The following is a 19,793-nucleotide window of genomic DNA, read 5'->3' as shown; positions in this document are numbered from 1 at the left end:
CTATTAAATGTATCGTTACACCCCTAGTCATTACAGATAGATCCCATGCAGCATCCAAGGCTTAATGTGTGTGCGTGCGTGTGGGAGGAGACTCATGGTCACTGCTTTGGCCTTTTGCACCCTGTCACCAATGGCGTCAGTTCAGCAAAAGCTAAGGTATGGCAACATGACTGGTGTCTTGCCATACCTTAGTCACAGGCACGATGAATTTATTTTAAGAAGTGCATTTTATTGTTTTCCCCTGTAGCCAAGGTATGGCAGCTGCCATACCTTGCCATGTCCAATTGACGCCTCTGCCTGTCACCTGTCATCTGGCTCAGCAACACAGCTGTCTCAATCTCTGGATATAATATAGCACATGTATAGTACGCACACGCACACACACACACACACACACACACACACACACACACACACACACACACACACACACACACTGCACGGCGTCCCCAACAGCGAGTGTCCCCTGATTAACGAGATGGCTCTGTTCTGTTCCTCAGGTCTGGGCCAACCAGCTGTGAGGACACAAATCTCTCCCCGCTGGTCGACCGCTGAAGGCCACCAGCCACTATTTATTGGCAATCTCAGCCTTAACTACCCAGACAGACACAGCAACACGGCAGACATGCTGCCCTCGCCCGTCTGTGTCCGTGTGTGTCCATGTGTGTGTGTGTGTGTGTGTGTGTGTGTGTGTGTGTGTGTGTGTGTGTGTGTGTGTGTGTGTGTGTGTGTGTGTGTGTGTGTGTGTGTGTGTGTGTGTGTGTGTGATTGAGGCATACGCGTGATGGGGGCAAATAATGGAACAGGAAAATAAATGTGTCCATGCGTATCACAAACTGATACAGTAGAGTGTGAACAGATGTATGCACAGGCACACACACACACACACACACACTAGGGATGGGACGATAAGCGATATTATCGTAATACAAAAATAAATAAAAAACACTCACGATAATCATATCGTGGAGATTACATTTATCGTGAAATCGTCCTCTGTCATGCACTGGGATCAATTCACCTTTTATTTGCCGAGCTGCATATCCGGTACCACTTAAACTCTCTATTGGTAAAACTTACTTTATAATATACTAGAATATCGCCCGCCTTTGGCGGGCGAATCCTAGTGTTCGCACATAAATCCTTAGTCTAGTTGTGGGAAGAAAAGGATATCATCATCATCATGGCCCCAAATAACTTTTAAATATCTTGCAATTGGCGACGAGTCTCGACTCTTAATAAATCGGCAAGAATGCCTCTCATTTTCAATACAAAGGCTAAGCTATATAAGCTCTCCATCATCAGCAATAGTAGTCAGTGGTGCGTGTTCCCCACACTCCCAAGCCCCCACCGTTGCGCTTAGGTTCACCGGGAAAAACTCGGTCGCGAGAGGCGACATGGGTTCTGAAGGCAAAGGTGGAGTCAGTGACGTAGCGGCGGCTCCGGCAGAGAAGTATAGGTTCCACTTGCGCAAAGGCACGTCGCATCCGCATACGTCAGGGACGTTTACTTGAGAGACACGGAAGAAGGAGAGACTGTAAAGGATAAGTGATTGTCGTCTCAGGAAGAAGGACAGACCTTTCAGGAAGAATGATATGTGACGTAGCACCGTTCGCGGCTGAGGCAGAAAAGCGGGGCAAAGAAGGTAAAAGAATGCATAAAGAGACAATAAATAGCGACGGTCCAAAAGCAAGAGGTATGATTGTGCTGTTGGTTAAATGGTTTTGGGAATTGGGCCGTGGGTCTGTGCTAACATAGCTGCAGTGTAGCAGCGGGATACAGTACACGGGGCGTGATTAACTTCTCAGGGAGTGGCTAACTTCTAAATTGTATATAAGGACGTACGTGATATACAGTCTTTTTTTCACTCTCTACCAAATCTCTTTGCAACGTGTTGTGAGCTTGTAGATCTGCAATTTTTGGCAAATGTTCCACCTCAGGTTAATGGATCTTGGGGATATTTTGATTATCGCGATAATATCGTAAATTGCGATTTCTTTGGTCACAATAATCGTGATATGAAATGTTCATATCGTCCCATCCCTAACACACACACACACACACGCGCGCGACAAAACAAAAAGACAAATGGAGGGATCTCCTTGGCTTACGGAACATCAAGGTGTGTTATTGTTGTGGTGGAGGAATCACAGACCCAGATCAAAGTCCCGATTAAGGCAGATTAGAACCTCTCAGAGGCTAATAAAATATAATGTCTCCTCACCTCCAGAGAATTATTGTTCCTTTTCATTTCCCCGGCTTCATCTGTCTTTTCTGGACAGAATGAGCAGGTTTTAACAAGCGCTGCTGTGCAGTGCGGCGGCTTGGCTAAACATTAGTAATTGGCACGTTTATGTCCTCTCTGATTAAAAATAACCCACGTGGCCGTGTTGGTACACCATTCCAAAGCTAATCCTGACGCCAGATTTAGTTTCTTTCTCAAAGGGCTTCATGTTCACACGCCAGTGGAACATTTATTATTCCCAGTGGTTATTTTAAGATCACTCTAATTGTTTACACTTTGTCTCTTTTTAATGGTCTTAACATCTTGTCAACAGCTAAACTACAGTTAATCTTGCGTGCACTTCAGCCTCCCAGGAATAAAATTGGAGCGTGGAGCTGTTTAACAAACACATTTCTTTCATATCCTTATCTCTTTATCGCCTTATCGGCGTGGCGTATTTCCTCGCCTCTCTCTACCCCTTTTCTACCCCATTTCTAGCTTGTTTCTGTGTCACCTTCCTAACAACAAATACATAAATCTGTATTGAATTAAAACCAATCTTTCTGTTTAAAGATAGCAAAGGGAAAATGTAATCAAGCGGGCATGGATCCAAAAGAACCATAATACATAATACAAATACCACACATACTGTACTACGCACACATACGCCACACACGCCATTTCCTTCATTAAAGGGAAGAACCACACATTTTCAATATTGAACTATGTCATTAATATACCTTTGAGTTGTTATGTTGAAGTCATCACGGTGCACTTTGCAATACAAACCCCCAAATCAACCCTCCAGTTCTAGGCAACACAGAGAGGGGGGGGGGGGGATTTTTTTCTTATTTCCACGTAACAACTCAAAGGTATATTAATGAAATAGTTCAATATTGAAAATGGATGGTTCTCCCCTTTAAGCGATATCTGCTTCAAAAGATTCCTACTGATCATGTTGGCCATACGTCCACTGTGGTCTCGTGACATCTACAGAGGCTGAAGTTGTACAACGTCGTACAACGTCTCCCCTGTGATTGGCTTTAAACGGGGCTGTCATCAGACCGTGGCCAGATGTCGACCCACAGTTCAAAGTCATGGTGGCGTCGAGGCCAAGGGTCAGACAGGGAGAGAGAGGAGGAGAGAAGTAGGACAGAGTGAAGGAGGAGAGGGTGAAGGCAGGACAAGTGGTGTTTTTCTGTGAAATTCATGGATGCATTGACTGATTTTTACAATGTGGAGAAAAATAAATAGTTTCATCAGTATCCAAGGGTGGAAAAAAATAGGTTACAACATTGTGGGATAAAAATGTGAGAAATAAAAAGTGACAAAGATACGTTCCTAGTCTCAATGGGCTAATGTACTTTAACTAATTTTTCTGTCTATCCACCTCTTTCTGCGGGAATTTACTGGAGAATGTTTTGCACCACACTGCACCACACTTCCGGTTAACAGCAGACATACAAGCTCACGTCGCGTCGCAGATGCAGCCGTTGTGAGCTTGTAGATCACACTCAGCTGCGGCGCCGGAAGCTCCGTCCAATTTCTGCGCAATGCACGATGGGATGTTGGAAACTTGTGGATATCATTAGCAAGGTAGACATGTTAAAAGAGTTTCCGTCTGAGCGCAACAGTGTGTAACCGTTTCAAGCAGAATCGTATCGTATATGCGTGAACAATATGGAGGCAAAAACAGAGTTTTCATAAACGATGGTCATATTGACAGCCATAGTATGCGAGATAAGAAAACATGAACAGGCTTTTTGTTTTTCGCTTTCCATCTCTCCATCCGCGCTTATCCCGCTCTCTCCTCTCATACGCTGGATAAATCTGTACGTATCAGACTAATGCTGCATGTCAACCATGACACTGGAGCACTGATATGGGTTGATTACAATCTCACACACACACACACACACGCACACACACACACGCACACACACGCACACGCACACACACACACACACACACACACACACACACACACACACACACACACACACACACACACACACACACACACACTTCTCTCCTCTCTCTTCACTGTAATGTCTAGGTAGCCAGTGAGAAGCGGCCAAGTCTCCGAGTCTACAGAGACCTGGGAACTGAAGCCAGCTGTCATAGCAGTACACACTCATCCAGCATAATATCCTTCATTTGAATAACCCCTACCCCCCCAGGATTGTTTAAAGCTGATAATGACTGCGTCCCGCTGGCTGATGGCCATGGCACTGTGGTGTCATGGCCGCCAAACGAGGAAGCACGTGGCTGCACTTCATTCAGTTAGAGCAGTGGTCCCCAAACGTTTTAGCTCGAAGACCCAAAAGGGAAATCAAGACGTTTGCCCGGGGCCAAAACTAATGAAAACAGCTTCGCGTTGCGTTGTGAGCTTGTAAATCGGCTATTTTCACTACTTCTTAGATATTTGTTTTCTAATTTATGGAATTTCTTCGATTTTTCTTTTATTTATTAATGAAATTACTTGGATTACATATTACATTACAAACTATATGTAGACCCCAAGCATACTGTCTTCATTTAGCAACATGAGTAAGCTTGAGACAAAAGAGGCAGAATGCTAATGTGTGGTGTTAGAGTAAGAGACTGTGTGTCTTTTGTTAATTTATTTAGGGGCGACTACGACTGCTTTGATACCAAGGCCATCTTTGTATGACTGTGTAGCCAATGTAGGCTACACAGTATTGTGTAGCCAATGTAGGCTACACAGTATGTATGCACTATATGTCAAGAAGCACAGATCTTCGGCAGACCAGCAGAGGTTATTGTGGGTCTGCAATGTTTGGAATTCAGTCATCATAGAGGTGAGTGGAATCACTGCGTTCATGACTTGAGGCATGTTGTTCCAAACGGACAATCTTAGCCAATCAAGATGGAATATGAAAAATCAGACAGAATTGATCTTGATCACACGACTGAGTTGCATGATGTTTGGACAAAATCTGTAGGAGTAAATGTGTTTAGGAAACATCTGCCTCCTGGTGGCGCTATAACAGGCCGATGTAAAAAAATGGGGCCTGGTTCTGCTCTGGCCTCCAGGGAGTGTGTGTGCACAGTTTCACATCGATTGGGCCAACAGTGCCGGAGATTAGCTGTCCACAGACGGACGGCCGGACGGACGGACGGACGCGCATGGACTCATGGGCAAAACATACTGTAGTCTCTGCCACACCTTTGGCCGGGCAGAGACAATAATCAGGGGCGTCACAAGGGGGGAAAAGTGGGACTGAGTTACTAGGGCCCAAGGTGGAGGGGCCTTAATTATTTTATACTTTAGCTATTGAAAAATAGCAGATCTACAAGAGCAAGCTTGTAGATCTGCTATTTTTGAAAAGTCGTGAGAGTGTGTGCAAATCTTTGAATATTATGTATTTTTTAAGCGAAGATTTGTAACTCAAATTTTTGGGGGTCCTTCACATGACAAAGTTTGCAAAAAATGTCATGATTTTTAAAAAATAGCAGATATACAAGCTTGTATATCTGCTATTTTTCAAGAGTTAAAGCACAAAAGAATGAGTTCCCAGTCTAAATGGGTTAAACCCCCTCCCCCTATGAAGAACATTCATGGGGGGCCCACAGTGAATCCTTGTACCCAGGGTCCAGAATTTGGTGCGACACCCCTGTGTCCAAGACAAATGACCATTGGGGCAATAATGTCTTTCTTATCCTGTCTTATCGCTGTCGGTTGAAGTCTTTATGCTCATTTCTAGCACTGGGAGAGAACTTTACACAATGAGAAATATCTCATTTCTGAGCTATGATTCTCTACTTTCCAAGGAAATGAAGAAAAAAAAAAAAAAAAAAATGCAACGATTTTGAAAAGAGTTGTCACGCTGGGGCCACAAATATTGATTTGAAATTCCCAGGATGATACTGTTACGCACTCCCCTGAAAATGTGTATTGTACGCAGGGACTAGAGGTCATTACAGTACAGCGGGGAAGGTGGATGCGAGTCTGCATTAGCTTCTGAATCAGATACCATAATACTACATCCTCTTTAGACAAACATTACCACAGTACATGATATTACATGCTGTTGTGATTGTGAATGATAGTGAGAGTGGCTGCTCTGGGGCCAGTTTAACACGAGAGAACAATGTCAAATATCAAGTCTGCTCGAGCAAGTGCATTTAGCAAGGGCACACGGCAACGGCAGGGACTTCTGTATAGCTCTCTTAAGAGTGCTACATTTACACAGCATGTTGATAGTCACAAGCCATCTCTTAGGTTGGTTACATAAGTGATGCAAACACTGAACATAAGCAACCTCTTGGGAGCTCCTCAGCACGTTATTGTAGCCACACAGGGCTGCATACCCCTTTTAGCCCGCCTATACAGTATGCATGTACATGCACACCAAATACAGTATGCATATGCATGTACTATACATAAAGATAATATAGTTGTTTGTGTGTATTCTGATGAAGTCTTTCAGGGTGTACCTCTCCATCAACTAAAGTGACAAAAATAGCAACGGATACTCCAGTAGAGCTGGTCCAAGCAGGCGGGGAAGTGGACGGCCTAAATCATGGTCCTCTTTTTTGTCTTAAATCTTTATCCCGCAATTTTTGTAACCAATTTGTTTCACCCGTGTCAATTATCTAATGTAATCCTGGGCGCTACACTCCCTCTGCCAACCTGGGGAGAGCAACGGACTGACCTAATGCTTCCTTCAATGCATGAGGAGTCCAAGCTGCTTCTTTTCACCTGACAGGGGGGAGGTCCCGGGTGGACGTAGCGCGTGGAAGGAACACATTATTCCAACCAGTTCCTTTCCCCTCCATCAGGCGCCCCGGGTGGCCAGGGGGAGGCAGTACAGAGACCAGGATTACTGTATGTTTTTTGTGAGGGTACCTATACCTTAGGGGACACAGGGAGAACATGCAAACTCCACACAGAAAGGCCCTTTTGCCAAACCCACCTAGGGTGTGGGCAGTGATGACACAGAGGAGAGAACGCGCCCACAGTGTCCCCCGGTGGGAATCGAACCCAGGACTTTCTAGTTGTGAGGCGACAGCGCTACCGACTGCGCCACCGTGCCCCCTTGATCCCAAAATTGCAGATTGCTGTTGATTTGCATATGACCCCAAATGCAACACTCCCCCCACCCCACCACCACTGCACTTCTCCTCCCACAACGGAACAGTCGATTGGCCTGTCACTGCGCACCTCATGCCATCCATGCACCTGCTCCAAAACAGAGCCCATAAACTGTCTCCAATTGTGTGGGTCGCCAGTGCTGCACCCTGTCATTATCCACGCAGCCCTGCACGGTACAGTAGTAGTGTTGTGACAGCTCAATCCAAACCCCACTGGGAGCTCAGTAACAGGTGAGTCTGACCATGAGGAACACATACACGACATACACGTACGTGCACACACACACACACACACACACACACACACACACACACACACTCACACGCACGCACGCACACACGCATGCCTGCACACATACACACACACACTCTCTCTCTCTTTCTCACATACACTGCCACATACCGTATGAAAGATAATAATAGATACTTGTACTGGTACTGTATGAATTTGTGGTGTTGAAAGGTAGAGCTTTTTTTTACTTTTCAGTCCTTACGAGAAACAAAAAGACCAACATAACACACACCATCACTGTGTACTTGTCCTCTCTTATGAAAACATTCATGGGAGGGACACAAATTAAGCCGGCCTCACCCACAAAAAAAGATTTCTTGAACATCAAAACCCTTTATTTACTCGGCAAGTAAATAATGCTATAATGGTCCTGTATCATTTATCTTTCCAGATTGTAGTGCAGCTTGTTGTCTTGCTGGGAGGTTTCTGAAGCTAGAAATGTGCACTGTTAAAGTAAAGTGCCCTTGGCAAAACATACTGTTTCCCTAAGCTACAGTAGCAGTATATACAGTCGAGGAATAGTTGGTTGTAAGCCGTGATTTCACAGCTAAAACTTACAGCCTGAGGATCTACAGACTAGAGTCTGCCTTCACTCCCAGTGAGGGATGGGACGATGACAATTTCATATCACGATTATTGTGACAAAAGACATTGCGATTTACAATATTATCGCGATAATAAAATATCCATTATCCTGGGGCGGAACATTTGCTAAACAATAGCCGATCTACCAATGTTAACAAATATAGAGGGTTTAAGTGTACCAGATATGCAGCTCGGAAAATAAAAGGTGATTATCGTGAGTGTTTTTTAACACGATAAATCATCCCATCCCTACTCCCAGTCACAGAACCACATCACTACTTTCTTTTTTATATATAACTTTTTTCAACTATTCATCCATACACAGTTACAAAATGGCATGTATGACACATATCCCATTGCCTGGAGGGACAATTGCCCTGCGGTTTTTAATTTACAAAAATGACATACTTTGTCACTGACTGAATTGAAAAATATTTAGAAATTGCGCTCCTTGTGTGCACACAAAATATGACGCCGTTTGGGCTATAGTAGGTGATATCAGCTGTGCTCAGACATGCAGAGACACAGAAACACACACATTCATAATACCACGAAAATATATAAAAATAATTTTGTCTTATTACATAATTGCAATTCTTTTTCCACATTACATTTCTGTTGGAGCGTGGTCCAGGCAGCACAGACTAGGTGAGAAGGATTGTGGGGTAAAGCCCTGTGGTGGTCCATCTGTCTATCTCAGTACCATGGACACAACACTGGCAAGCGTGCACGCACGCACGCACACACGCACACCCTGAGGTCCCCCTGGAGTCTGGACTAACACTAAACTCTTCCATCCCTGTCCACCCTCACAGCCTTGACAGCCAACTGAAAATGCCTGTTAAGAAGAGAACAATACATTGTGAATTTGGGAAGGAAATGTTACTACACTTTAAGGTTACATTTCCAAAGCAACACAAGGAGATCTGCAGTCCATAGAGTTCAGGTCTTCACCAGCAAAAGAAAAACGTGTAAATGAATTGCGTTGTGTTAGTTGATTCAGTGTGTGAACCTGTGTCTTGTTGGAATGGGCAGCATAAAGGCCTGTCCATACTTTGACCGAAACCGCCGTTTTCGGTCAAAAGGTCCTTTTCTACCATAAAATGATATCCCTCGGAACTTCTGAAAAGCATTGGACCGAACGAGAGTTGTCCTCACTAATGCTCATTATAATATGGTACCATTTTTGTCTACCCCATCTGTATCTCAGAGGAGGACTGTGGACAGTTCAGAAACCCGTCTAGGGACGTGCTGGGCCTCTGATTAAGCCCGGGAAAAAGAGTTGGAGAGGCCCTCATTGCGCGCTGTATAGAAAGATCTCTCTATAGCGCTGCTGCTACTCAAAGATTTGTGACAAAGTGACAAGCCAGTGGGCCAATTACATGAGTTATATTTCGTCGTTGTCGGGTGGAAACCTTGTATGTCTAAAACCGTTTGTTTTGTATTTATCATTTTAAAAATGATTTAAACTAGTGAAAACAGCCGATCTACAAGGTGCGAGGCGTTGTGTGCTTGTAGATCTGCTGTTTTCACTACTTTTGTGCAACAGCCTTGTATGATGAAGCAGGGCTTTGCTTTGTTGGCCGCCCAGCCCCCAAAATGGAACGAAGGCCGACATTTTATTTTGATTTTTTTCCTAATGGCCGGCCTGGACCGGCCGGGAATGAACCAGCCGTTCGGGAGTTGTCCCGCTTTTCCCAATGGCCAGCACGTCCCTGCGTCTACCTACAGTATGTCTGCCCCTGGCCTTCAAGGCCTGCCGCCTGACTGGGATAAGATATGGATGGGATGAGATATTTAGTGATACGGAGCAGGGGACAGAGCGATAGAGGGATAAAACTTGGCAAAAAGAAAGAAAGGTGATCCCTCTTTCAGTATCGCCATGATGAAAATTCATTTACAAACTGCACGTGCAACATTAACACTTTGCCGTCCGAAATAGAATGGTTGTTGGTAGATTAGCCGTGAAATTTCAATTATTATATTATGATCTGAACCGCATTCATTTTACCAGACATCCAGCGCTATATCACGTGGTCTTCATCCCCCATTACCATTCCGCGATCCCCCGTTGTTTTACTCACCCCAGTTCCCAATGAAATTCTCAATCTGCATTGGCTTAGAGTGGGAGATTCGGCTGACGCATCATGTCCCCGTGCGTTTCGCGTGCGCGATCCGTTCACGTAAATGTCCCCTCAAATAATCCACGTGTGACTCAAGAGTAGAACTGAAAAGTATCGCTAGCATAGCCACCAGCACGGCTGCAGTAGAAGCACTCGTGTACAGACAGTAACCGAATGGGGGAAGGTGCCTTGGAGAAGGAAAGGGCCATGACATCACTTCTGCTTCATGTCAGACCAGCCATGAGCTATCAATGCACGAGTGGTGACTAGGGAAGGTTAGACGATCGCCGATTTTCGGATGAAAATCATTTATTTCGGTAAATACGGGAAAGTACGGGAAAAGACGATTGGCTGCCCCTCCCCCCTAGGAAGTCCGATATAGTACGGTTTTAATATTAAGGGGCTCCCCGTGGCTTGGAAAGGGTTAATAATAAAACCTGATCTCTCCATAGAGGACTATGATCCACAGCTCACGGTGCGAGAAAAACTATAAATCTCAATCCTCCATCTGTCTTTCTATCCTTCTCCTCTATAGCCAGCTAAATATAACTTCCATCAACCTGACTTAGGCTGCAGGAAATAAGTCCACCATCCAATAACCAGCCACTCGCTAAGCAGCATCGGCTAAAGAGGCCTGCAGAAATGATTAAGTGTTTATTAATGAATTCACAATGTCTCTGACTGATATGCATGGGGAGTTACTGTCTGATCTGATCCGTATTCATCAAGCATCTCAGAATCACTCCTAGGAATCTCTCTGAATGTTTAACTCAAACTAAAGAAGATAATGGAACAGTCTGGATATTACATTAGTGATTCAATAATTTTTTTGAGAACGTTTAAAAGTCGAATTCATCTTGGATGTGTGATGTCGTTTCTATTTGACATAAGCAACCTCGTTTCTATGTGATAACAATGTAAATGAGTCCTGGACTTTGCTTGCCATCCTCAGTTGTTTTAACAAACATTTTTGTATTTGTGGGTTATTAGCCTTGCGTAGCCGGAGGATCAGAGTAGTGGGTTATGAACATGAACTAAACTAAACTTAAAGGTAGGGTAAGTGATTTAATTTAATTCAACTAATAACAAAATGGGTCAAAATGCCTCCCCTGCCCCTTCTTTGTATATACTTACTGTTTTTTTAGACTTACTGTTTTCTTTTTTTTGTTCTCTCATTTTATTTTATTTACATATCTACTGCATAGTACTGTGTTCTATTCATTCAATGTTATATGAGATACTTTAATGGTTTCCTGTGGAAATAAGCTTAGTCTTTTCATGGATCTCCTTTTAGTAGACCTTGTACCAGTGAACTGTACCGCCATGAAACTGTACCTTTTCCTATGCAAACTTCTAATAAAGTCTTCAATCAATCAATCAATCAATCAATCTACCGGTATGTTCTGATAGTACTAGTTAGCCTACTATAGAGCAGTGGTTCTCAGTACCACCTCAGAAAATGTCTGACTCTCCAAGTACCACGCTAATGACTGATTTTAAAATACAGTTGTGTAGACCTATCCCATCCTATTCCGCTATGCACAAGCCAATAATTGTTGATCGGGTCATCGTTCAACAGGACCGACTCCGCCGGTCATAAAATTATTGGCTTAGGAATGCAACAAAAACATCACCATGAATTGAAGGCTTCATGGGCTGTGGAACTGATTTTTGTGAACTACTCCTTTAACTCCTGCAGTTGTCACACAATGCCACAGACACTGAGACAACACATTGAGAGCCTTTTTCAACCAAGTGCTTGGTCAGAAACTGTAGTATAATATAAATACTGTATTTCACTCCACTTTTGTCTTTTTTCTTCTTTTTTGGAAGACTCCTCAGTGTATCACCAGAGGGGGGCTTAAGTACCACCAGTGGTACATGTACCACAGGTTGAGAACCACTGCTATAGAGTGTTTGGTCCATATTTGGACTTCAGCCTTATTTCCTGTGAGGAGAAAAAAACAGTTTCAGTTGCTCCACCAAAACTGTTGGGTGACTGTTAGGTTTTCCTCCAATCAACGCACGCACGCACGCACGCACGCACGCACGCACGCACGCACGCACGCACGCACGCACACACACACACACACACACACACACAGCGAGTCAGTCCAAGTGCAGATGGCTGGGCCAGACTTTTAGTCTACAGCAGTGGCTCAGGGGTAGAGAAACCGTCATTATAACACGGAGGGTTCCCAGTTCGATCCCGGGCTCCTCCAGAGTTAGTGTCAAAGAGTACTTGAGCAAGACTCTGAACCCCTAGTTGCTCCCGGTGAGCAGGTTGGTGCCTTGCATTGTTTCCTCCGCCATCGGTGTATGAATGTGTGTGTGTGAATGGGTGATTGTAATGTACGATCTCTGTAAAGCGCCTTGCATAAATGCACCATTTACTTATTTTCTTTCTTTCTTTCTTTTCATTAAATTGTGTCTAACTACATGCATGCACGGGCACATGCGCGCGCGCACACACACACACACGTGCATGCATGCACACACGCTGTGGCCTGTTCTTTCGACTACACTATTGATCTACACTCCACTCTTCATTAGGAGAGCAGATTCAAGAGCCACAGGGAAAAACAGTAGGTGGTGTGTGTGTGTGTGTGTGTGTGTGTGTGTGTGTGTGTGTGTGTGTGTGTGTGTGCATGCGTGCATGCGTACATGGAGGATCAAAGGAAACACACCTGGTTCCATGAGCATGTGTGTGTGAGGTGTGCATGTGTGAGCTGCATTGTGTGTATAACAGCGTTGGTGACAGGTTGCACCGATAAGCGATCGTTTAAGTTGGTAACATTTTCAAAGTTCAATTCCTCATATTCATAGTATCAGATCGTCAATCTCAATTTGTAAGTTTTTCGTATAGCGAAAGCCCTGCCTCATCATACAAGACTGTCGCACAAAACTAGTGAAAATAAAATATCTATCTTGTAGATCGGCTATTTCCACTACTTTAAATCGTTTTTAAAATAATCAAAAAGTATGGATATGGACTTACAAGGTTTCCACCTGACAAGGACAAGATCAAGTGCATGTTGGGAGCTGCTCATTCCAGCACTTCAGCCTCCTTCACAAGGATCATGCACAGCAAATACTGTAAGTGTCCAAGAATTCAAAGCAAAAGAATAGTTTCCAACAACACTGAGCGATTCATTGCGTTCTCGGTATTTTGACAAAAGAACTTGAACCAAAATTACTTCTCAAGAAGAGCACAATCTTTTATTATAACATGCCCAAACTGAACTCGTCATAACGCACTGTAGTTCTCTTAGCCCCATATAGAACGGAAGCTCACCCTCCGCTGCATCCGAGATGAGGTCCTATAGTGATATCACTGGGCTAAGGTAGAATTCCTCCACGCCGAGGTAGATCACCCTTTTCCCGACATCCTATCCAAAAAGTAAAGGTAGTTTTCCATCCGTCGGTACATAAAAACATGCACAACAGCGTGAAACAGCCGCTTAAATCGCTTGTTTTGTCAGCCAGAGTTATGTTTTCCCATTCAACCCGGAACTCCCCCCGCGGCAGTTGCCAGTACTGCTCCCTATTCTTCTACAATGGGAAGGGAGCAGTACTGGCACCTGCCGCCGGGGGCTTTTCCGGGTTGGATGAGAGTCAATAAGCGATTTAAACCGTTTTCCCAACGCCGTTGTGCATGTTTTTTGTACCGACGGATGGAAAATCATACTCTGGGAGCGTGGAACTCCTTTTACTTTTTGCATAGGATGTCGGGAAAAGGGTGATCTACCTCGGCATGGAGGAATTCTACCCCAGCCCGGTGACATCGCTATAGGATCTCATCTCTGAACAGAACAGTATGCAGCGGAGGGTGAGGTTCTAAATGGGACTATAGTTCTCTGTGTTATAGTGCTGATCATGGCCCACGCGTCTCGACCTGATGGTCTTCCTCAGCGTCGAAACGCATCCGTTGTTTGTGAAAAGGATATGTCTTGTGTGCTGGCTAATTGTACATTTTTTCATGTCATTATCGAGCCGTGCACCTTAAAGACTTTTTTTAATCTGGAGTCTTGCAGGCTTTCTGCTTTGTTGCAGTCTTACATTATTCAATTTTGAGTCTGATGTACCGGGGGTATATATACCACAATCACAATACACAATGGCCTCTCGCGCATTATTGCTTAATTATGTCGAAAAGGCGGTGTGTGCAAATATTGTGATTGATGTTATTATGAAAATATCACAAAATCATTTATTGTCAATATTCTGCAGCCCTGTGAGCGGGCCTTGTTACTTCAGTACAGTGTGTCCTCATCAGGGCGTTCCTATGGAAACTGTCTTTCGCACTGTATATTATTAGGCATACGAGTTAGTCTGCTCAGAGTAGGAGGAGTCATATCTCATGCATACATGCGTGCACGCACAGTCGCACACACACACAAGCTTCTTTTAAACAGTTGGGTCCTATATGCCGGTCCACAGGGACCACTGGTCCTGGTTGCCGTTTTCCAATCCTATACAAGCGTTCAATTAACTCCAGAGAGTGCACAAATGGAACCAAATGGACCATAAGGATCCATACTACACACACAAACACAGTTTCTTCAGCAGTTCATCAGGGGTGGTTGGGGTGCTGCTACAGTACATACTGTAGCACCACTGCAGTACAAAGAACCTGTTATGGTTCTTTGGTGGTTCTTGTTTTAATTTTTTTATAAACGATTTTTATTCAGCATTCAACAATATATAACGTCACTGTCGGGCAGAAACCTTGTGTCTCCAAGTTTCAAATGTGTAATTTTTTCCCGCAAAGTAAAACATGGGGGGCGCTCTCTATTCCGACATGTCGCCACTCCGACATTGACTTCTTATTGTCGAAGTGGCAACACTTCCATAGAGGTTAGGTTTAAGGTTAGGTATAGGGTTAGTGTCGGAAAGGAGACATGTCGGAATGGAGACATGTAACCAGCCCTGCTTCATCATACAAGGCTGTCGCACAAAAGTAGTGTGAAAACAGCCCATCTACAAGCACACAACTACAAGCACACAACGCCTCGCGGTGTGAGGTGTTGTGTGCTTGTAGATCTGCTGTTTTCACTAGTTTTAAAAATGATAAATACAAAACAAATGGTTTTGGGCATACAAGGTTTCCACCCGACGACGGCGATAATAGGGCAGGGTATATATGCCTGAACTAACCTCGCAAGCTACAGTACAAATCATTAGGGATGCATGCCAGGTTGAGAGTGGTTAAAACATGCAACTATACCCTCCATGTTGTCTTAGAACAAGAATTGTAATTAAATGTAACACAGTGGCGTTTGTGCTCACTAATCTCTGGCCAGAATCCCATGGCAGATTTCATTGCATTTGCTGGAGCTCCATCCTTGTGAGAAATAATTCCTCTTTTGTGGTGCTGGAGGCTGGTAATTAATCTCCATTGCGACGTCTCTCTTCCTGGACATCTTTTTTCACAGACCCGAAGAAGAGTGATGCTGCTTTCAATTTTTAACTGGATTTTGAGGTAGGTTTCTTTTTATTTGGACTTGTCACGAGGGTTAGGGTGAGCGATTAATCTTGTAATGTTACAGCACAATCGTACGAAAGACAGGACTTTATGCAATATGCGGACGCAAGTCAACAACAGTGGTGGAGTAATAACCTGCCCTGGTGTACAGCACATGTATTATTTTCAAATTTACACATGAAACGTTAGTTCTGATTGTTAGGTAAATGATAGATAATCACTTGAAGATTATGAAACACATTCTCTTTTTTAGCTCTCATATGAAATCAGCTCCATAATGGTGGTACACCAGAGGTTACACTGGGCCAATAATGGAGGGTTTGTCTCTCCTGTCTGCTGAAAAGCCCCCTTAAGAGTCTCATTACGAGAAATTATTTTCTAATTTCCAATCAAATGGCTGCATGCTGTCCTGGTGAAATGCTAACCTGCCGATGCTGGTCAATGCTAACCTGGTGAACCTGGTCGGTCCAGCGGCCCGTCGGAATTACGGGTGGACCCCAGCCGGTGCATGCACACAATGGGAAGAGCAGCCACGGTGAGCACAGACCTGTGTGAATAATTGAGAGATCTCTCGAGGGCCCACCGTTTCTCCAAGTACACCATGCAACATATCTCCACTTTTCAACCGCAGAGCCTATTCAACACAGCAGACTAGACTACAATGGCCCAGCGTCTCCGTGTCACCACTCACTCTCTGGTGCAGCGTCCAGCGACACAAGGACATATCTTGAGTGCGTGTGTAGGTGTAATCCTTTTAACAGTACATCAGACCTAAGCTGTGACTCACAGACATCCAATGGAACAGGCTGACCTGACACACAGCTGCAGCACATACACAAGGTGTGTTTGAGCACAGGAATGCTTGATATTGGCTTATGTAAGGCCGTGCATGTTGCCTGTGTGCAGTCATTCAACCTTTCATTGTGGTAGATCAGCAGTATGTGGAAATAAGAAAAAAGCCCCCCCCCCCCTCTATGTTGCCTTGAACTGGAGGTTCCGTTATAGAGCGGAGCAGTCATTATACAGATATAATTCACAGCAGATTTCAGCGATTGACCAATCAGAATCAAGCATTCAAACAAGCCCTGTAATAAATAATGTGACTGACCTCTAGAGTGGAGGTTGGCAGCGGCGGGGCTGACGGGCGATCTCTTGACGTCCGAGGAGCGGTAGACAACGTGGGTCCTCCCTCCTGCTGCGTCCTCCTCCGTCACGTCCACGCCCCGCTCCGCTGGCTCTATGTAGAACTCCTCCTGCTCCGTCCTGATCATACCAGCCTGTAGGGATGGGACCATATGAACATGTCATGTCACCATTATTGTGACCAAGGAAATTATTGCGATTGACGATCTTATCACGATAATCAAAATATCCCCAACATCTATTATCCCGGGGCGGAACATTTGCCAAAGAATAGCCGATCTAGTAGATCGGCTATTTTTGGGCAACGAGATTTGGTAGACTATATGGAATCTATGAAAAGGTTGTAGGGGTCCCTGCTTCATCTCTCTCTCAACTAAGGGGTCCTTGGCCTGAAAACGTTGAAGACCCCTGGAGTATGGGGTATAAGTGGTTAACAGTCGGGGTCTGGGTGGGTGTGGGTCATGGTGGAGGCTTCCCAGGGGGACAGATGAGATTGTCCCACACTAACACAGTCTGACAGCTAATTCCCTGTGTCCGCTTAACACACACACACGTGCACACACACACACGCATGTATGTACACACCACCACATGCATGCACAAACCGTGTGCACGAATGAAAAAAACACAAGCAGAAAACAAGAGGAGACAGAAAGGGGAAAGACGTAAAGAAGCATGCATGCGCATACATAAACACACACACACACACACACACACACACACACACACACACACACACACACACACACACACACACACACACACACACACACACACACACACACACACACACACACACACACACACACACACACACACACACACACACACACACACAGGTTTGCAATTACTACTTTGTGGGGACATTACACATAGTCTACTATATTTGTGGGGACATTCCATTCATTTGTATGCAAGTCCTGTGGCCTTACCCTAACCTGTATCCCTAAACCTAACCCCTAACCCTAACCCTTAACCTAACCCCTAAACCTAACCCTATACCTTGTGGGACACTAAATTCGTCCCCACAAGGTTTTTTTTGCTCCGATTGTACTATCTTTGTGGGGACATGAGGTCCCCACAAAGTAGTAATTCCCTGTCCACACACACACACACACACACACACACACACACACACAGTTGCATCGCATACACAGACAACAGACACAGGGAAAATTGTCTGTCACTCTCTGTAAAGCCATCTGTCAACAACAGCAGCACTACTGACCATGTATGTGCAATTTGAGAACAAGGCCTTGGTGGTTGGAGAGGTGCACCCCCAGCAAGCAACTCGGTGGGTGAGAGCCCATGTGGAATGGTCACTGCTGATCTGCTTAAAGACCTGTCACCACAGCTGGGTTTTTGTTAGGGGTGCAACAGTTAATCAAACTATTCTATTTAATTATAATACAAAATATTGATAATCAATAATTTACTAAAATAATCGATTAATAATCAATCCCTAGTTTAGGCATATCATTATGGGAAAAGGTTTCAAAAAAGAAAGAAAAAAGAAAAAGAAAAGTACGAGTGGCAGATACTGTATTCATATCTGTTAAGCTTTTCGTTTTTCCATCGCGATGCGTTGTGTGCTTGCTTGTAGATCGTCTGTTTTCACTAGTTTTGTGCGACGGTCTTGTATGATGAAGCAAGGCTTTAGTTTACGAAAAAACGTACAAATTTGAAAATTGGAGATACAAGGTTTCGATATGGATAATAAAATAACTGGCCTTCAGAGAGGAAAATGTCTCTCTAGAACCCATCCCCCCTCCCCCCCATCCGCACGTTCCCCCTCCTCCTTTCCCTGTCTCTCTCTGTCAGTCGGAAGCTTTGGTCCCAGAAGGATCTAGACAAGCCAGTGACCTGCCCTCGTATGCTCTTCCTAACCCCCTCCCCGACATCTCTCTCCCTCTCCCTCTCCCTCTCTCTCTCTCTCTCTCTCGTCTTCCCCTCTCATCCTTGCCTTTCCCCGAGCCGTGGTGTGGCATTCCGATCGGAGCTGATGGATCTGCAATGGTGCATGTGTTCCCAGTCCAGAATACCAAGCAGTGTGAGGGAGAGGAGAGCCGTATCGGAGAAAGAAAGGGAAAAAAAAGATGACATGTGGGGGACTGGGAGACGAGGACAGATCAACAGGAGCTGGGGTGGAAATGGAGATGGGGGGAGTGGGGGTGAGGGGTAGACAGAGTAAGAGAACTGGACTTGTCAAATCAAAAGTCAATAAAACATCCAAATCTGTAACGATTTAAATGTGAGTGAAGCATTGTCTCCAGATTCCTTCCTCTCATGATAAAGAGAAGAGGAGGGCTTATCCATGCACATTTAACACTTTTGGTGCTTTTCTTTTTTGTAATCATCCAAAATATCCTGTCATCCTTGTCATCCAACATGGAAAATATCCTTGTCATCCAATAATATGGAAATTCACTAATCCCCGGATGTTGAACAGATTGTTTACTTTTACACGCAGACGAAAATTTCTAACCACGGACGACCCAGTGTCGCCGTAAAAAAAACGAAAAAAAAAAACAGTTCTGCGATCGATTTTTGGGAGATAAAGCAGTGTCTTTGCAGCGCAATGAATAGGAGTCTATGAGGATTATAAGCTTCATGATGACGTCATCGCCCAATGGAACACAGCACAGTGAGTCTGCTTTCACCCGTGTGTCCCATTAACTGCGCGAAAACGAAATCAGCACACCACCGCCTGGTTTTTGAAATCCCTAACTAGTTAGGGATTGGCACTTAAAGAGTGTTTTAAGAGTGGTCTGTTATTCCACTACATAGCTGGAGGACACTTTTCTTGTAACACTAAACATTTGT

General features: G+C 44.5%; 1 protein-coding gene across 1 annotated transcript in view; it reads right to left on the bottom strand.

The window, feature by feature from the left end:
• Window positions 1–19,793, bottom strand: part of LOC308302482 (A disintegrin and metalloproteinase with thrombospondin motifs 2-like) — a gene marked incomplete at both ends in the record, with an annotated part of 197,632 nt that overhangs the window by 101,318 nt on the left and 76,521 nt on the right. The window contains one exon of the mRNA XM_080746737.1: window positions 16,936–17,104. Within this exon, the coding sequence (XP_080602863.1) occupies window positions 16,936–17,104 (169 nt within the window). The remainder of the gene's footprint in view (window positions 1–16,935; window positions 17,105–19,793) is intronic.

Source organism: Nannobrachium achirus (assembly GCF_963921795.1).
Source record: "Nannobrachium achirus genome assembly, chromosome: 17".
In the NCBI taxonomy this organism is placed as follows: Eukaryota; Metazoa; Chordata; class Actinopteri; order Myctophiformes; family Myctophidae; genus Nannobrachium; species Nannobrachium achirus.
The sequence above is the reverse complement of the archived record's forward strand: the minus strand, read 5'-3'. Positions and strand labels throughout refer to the sequence as shown.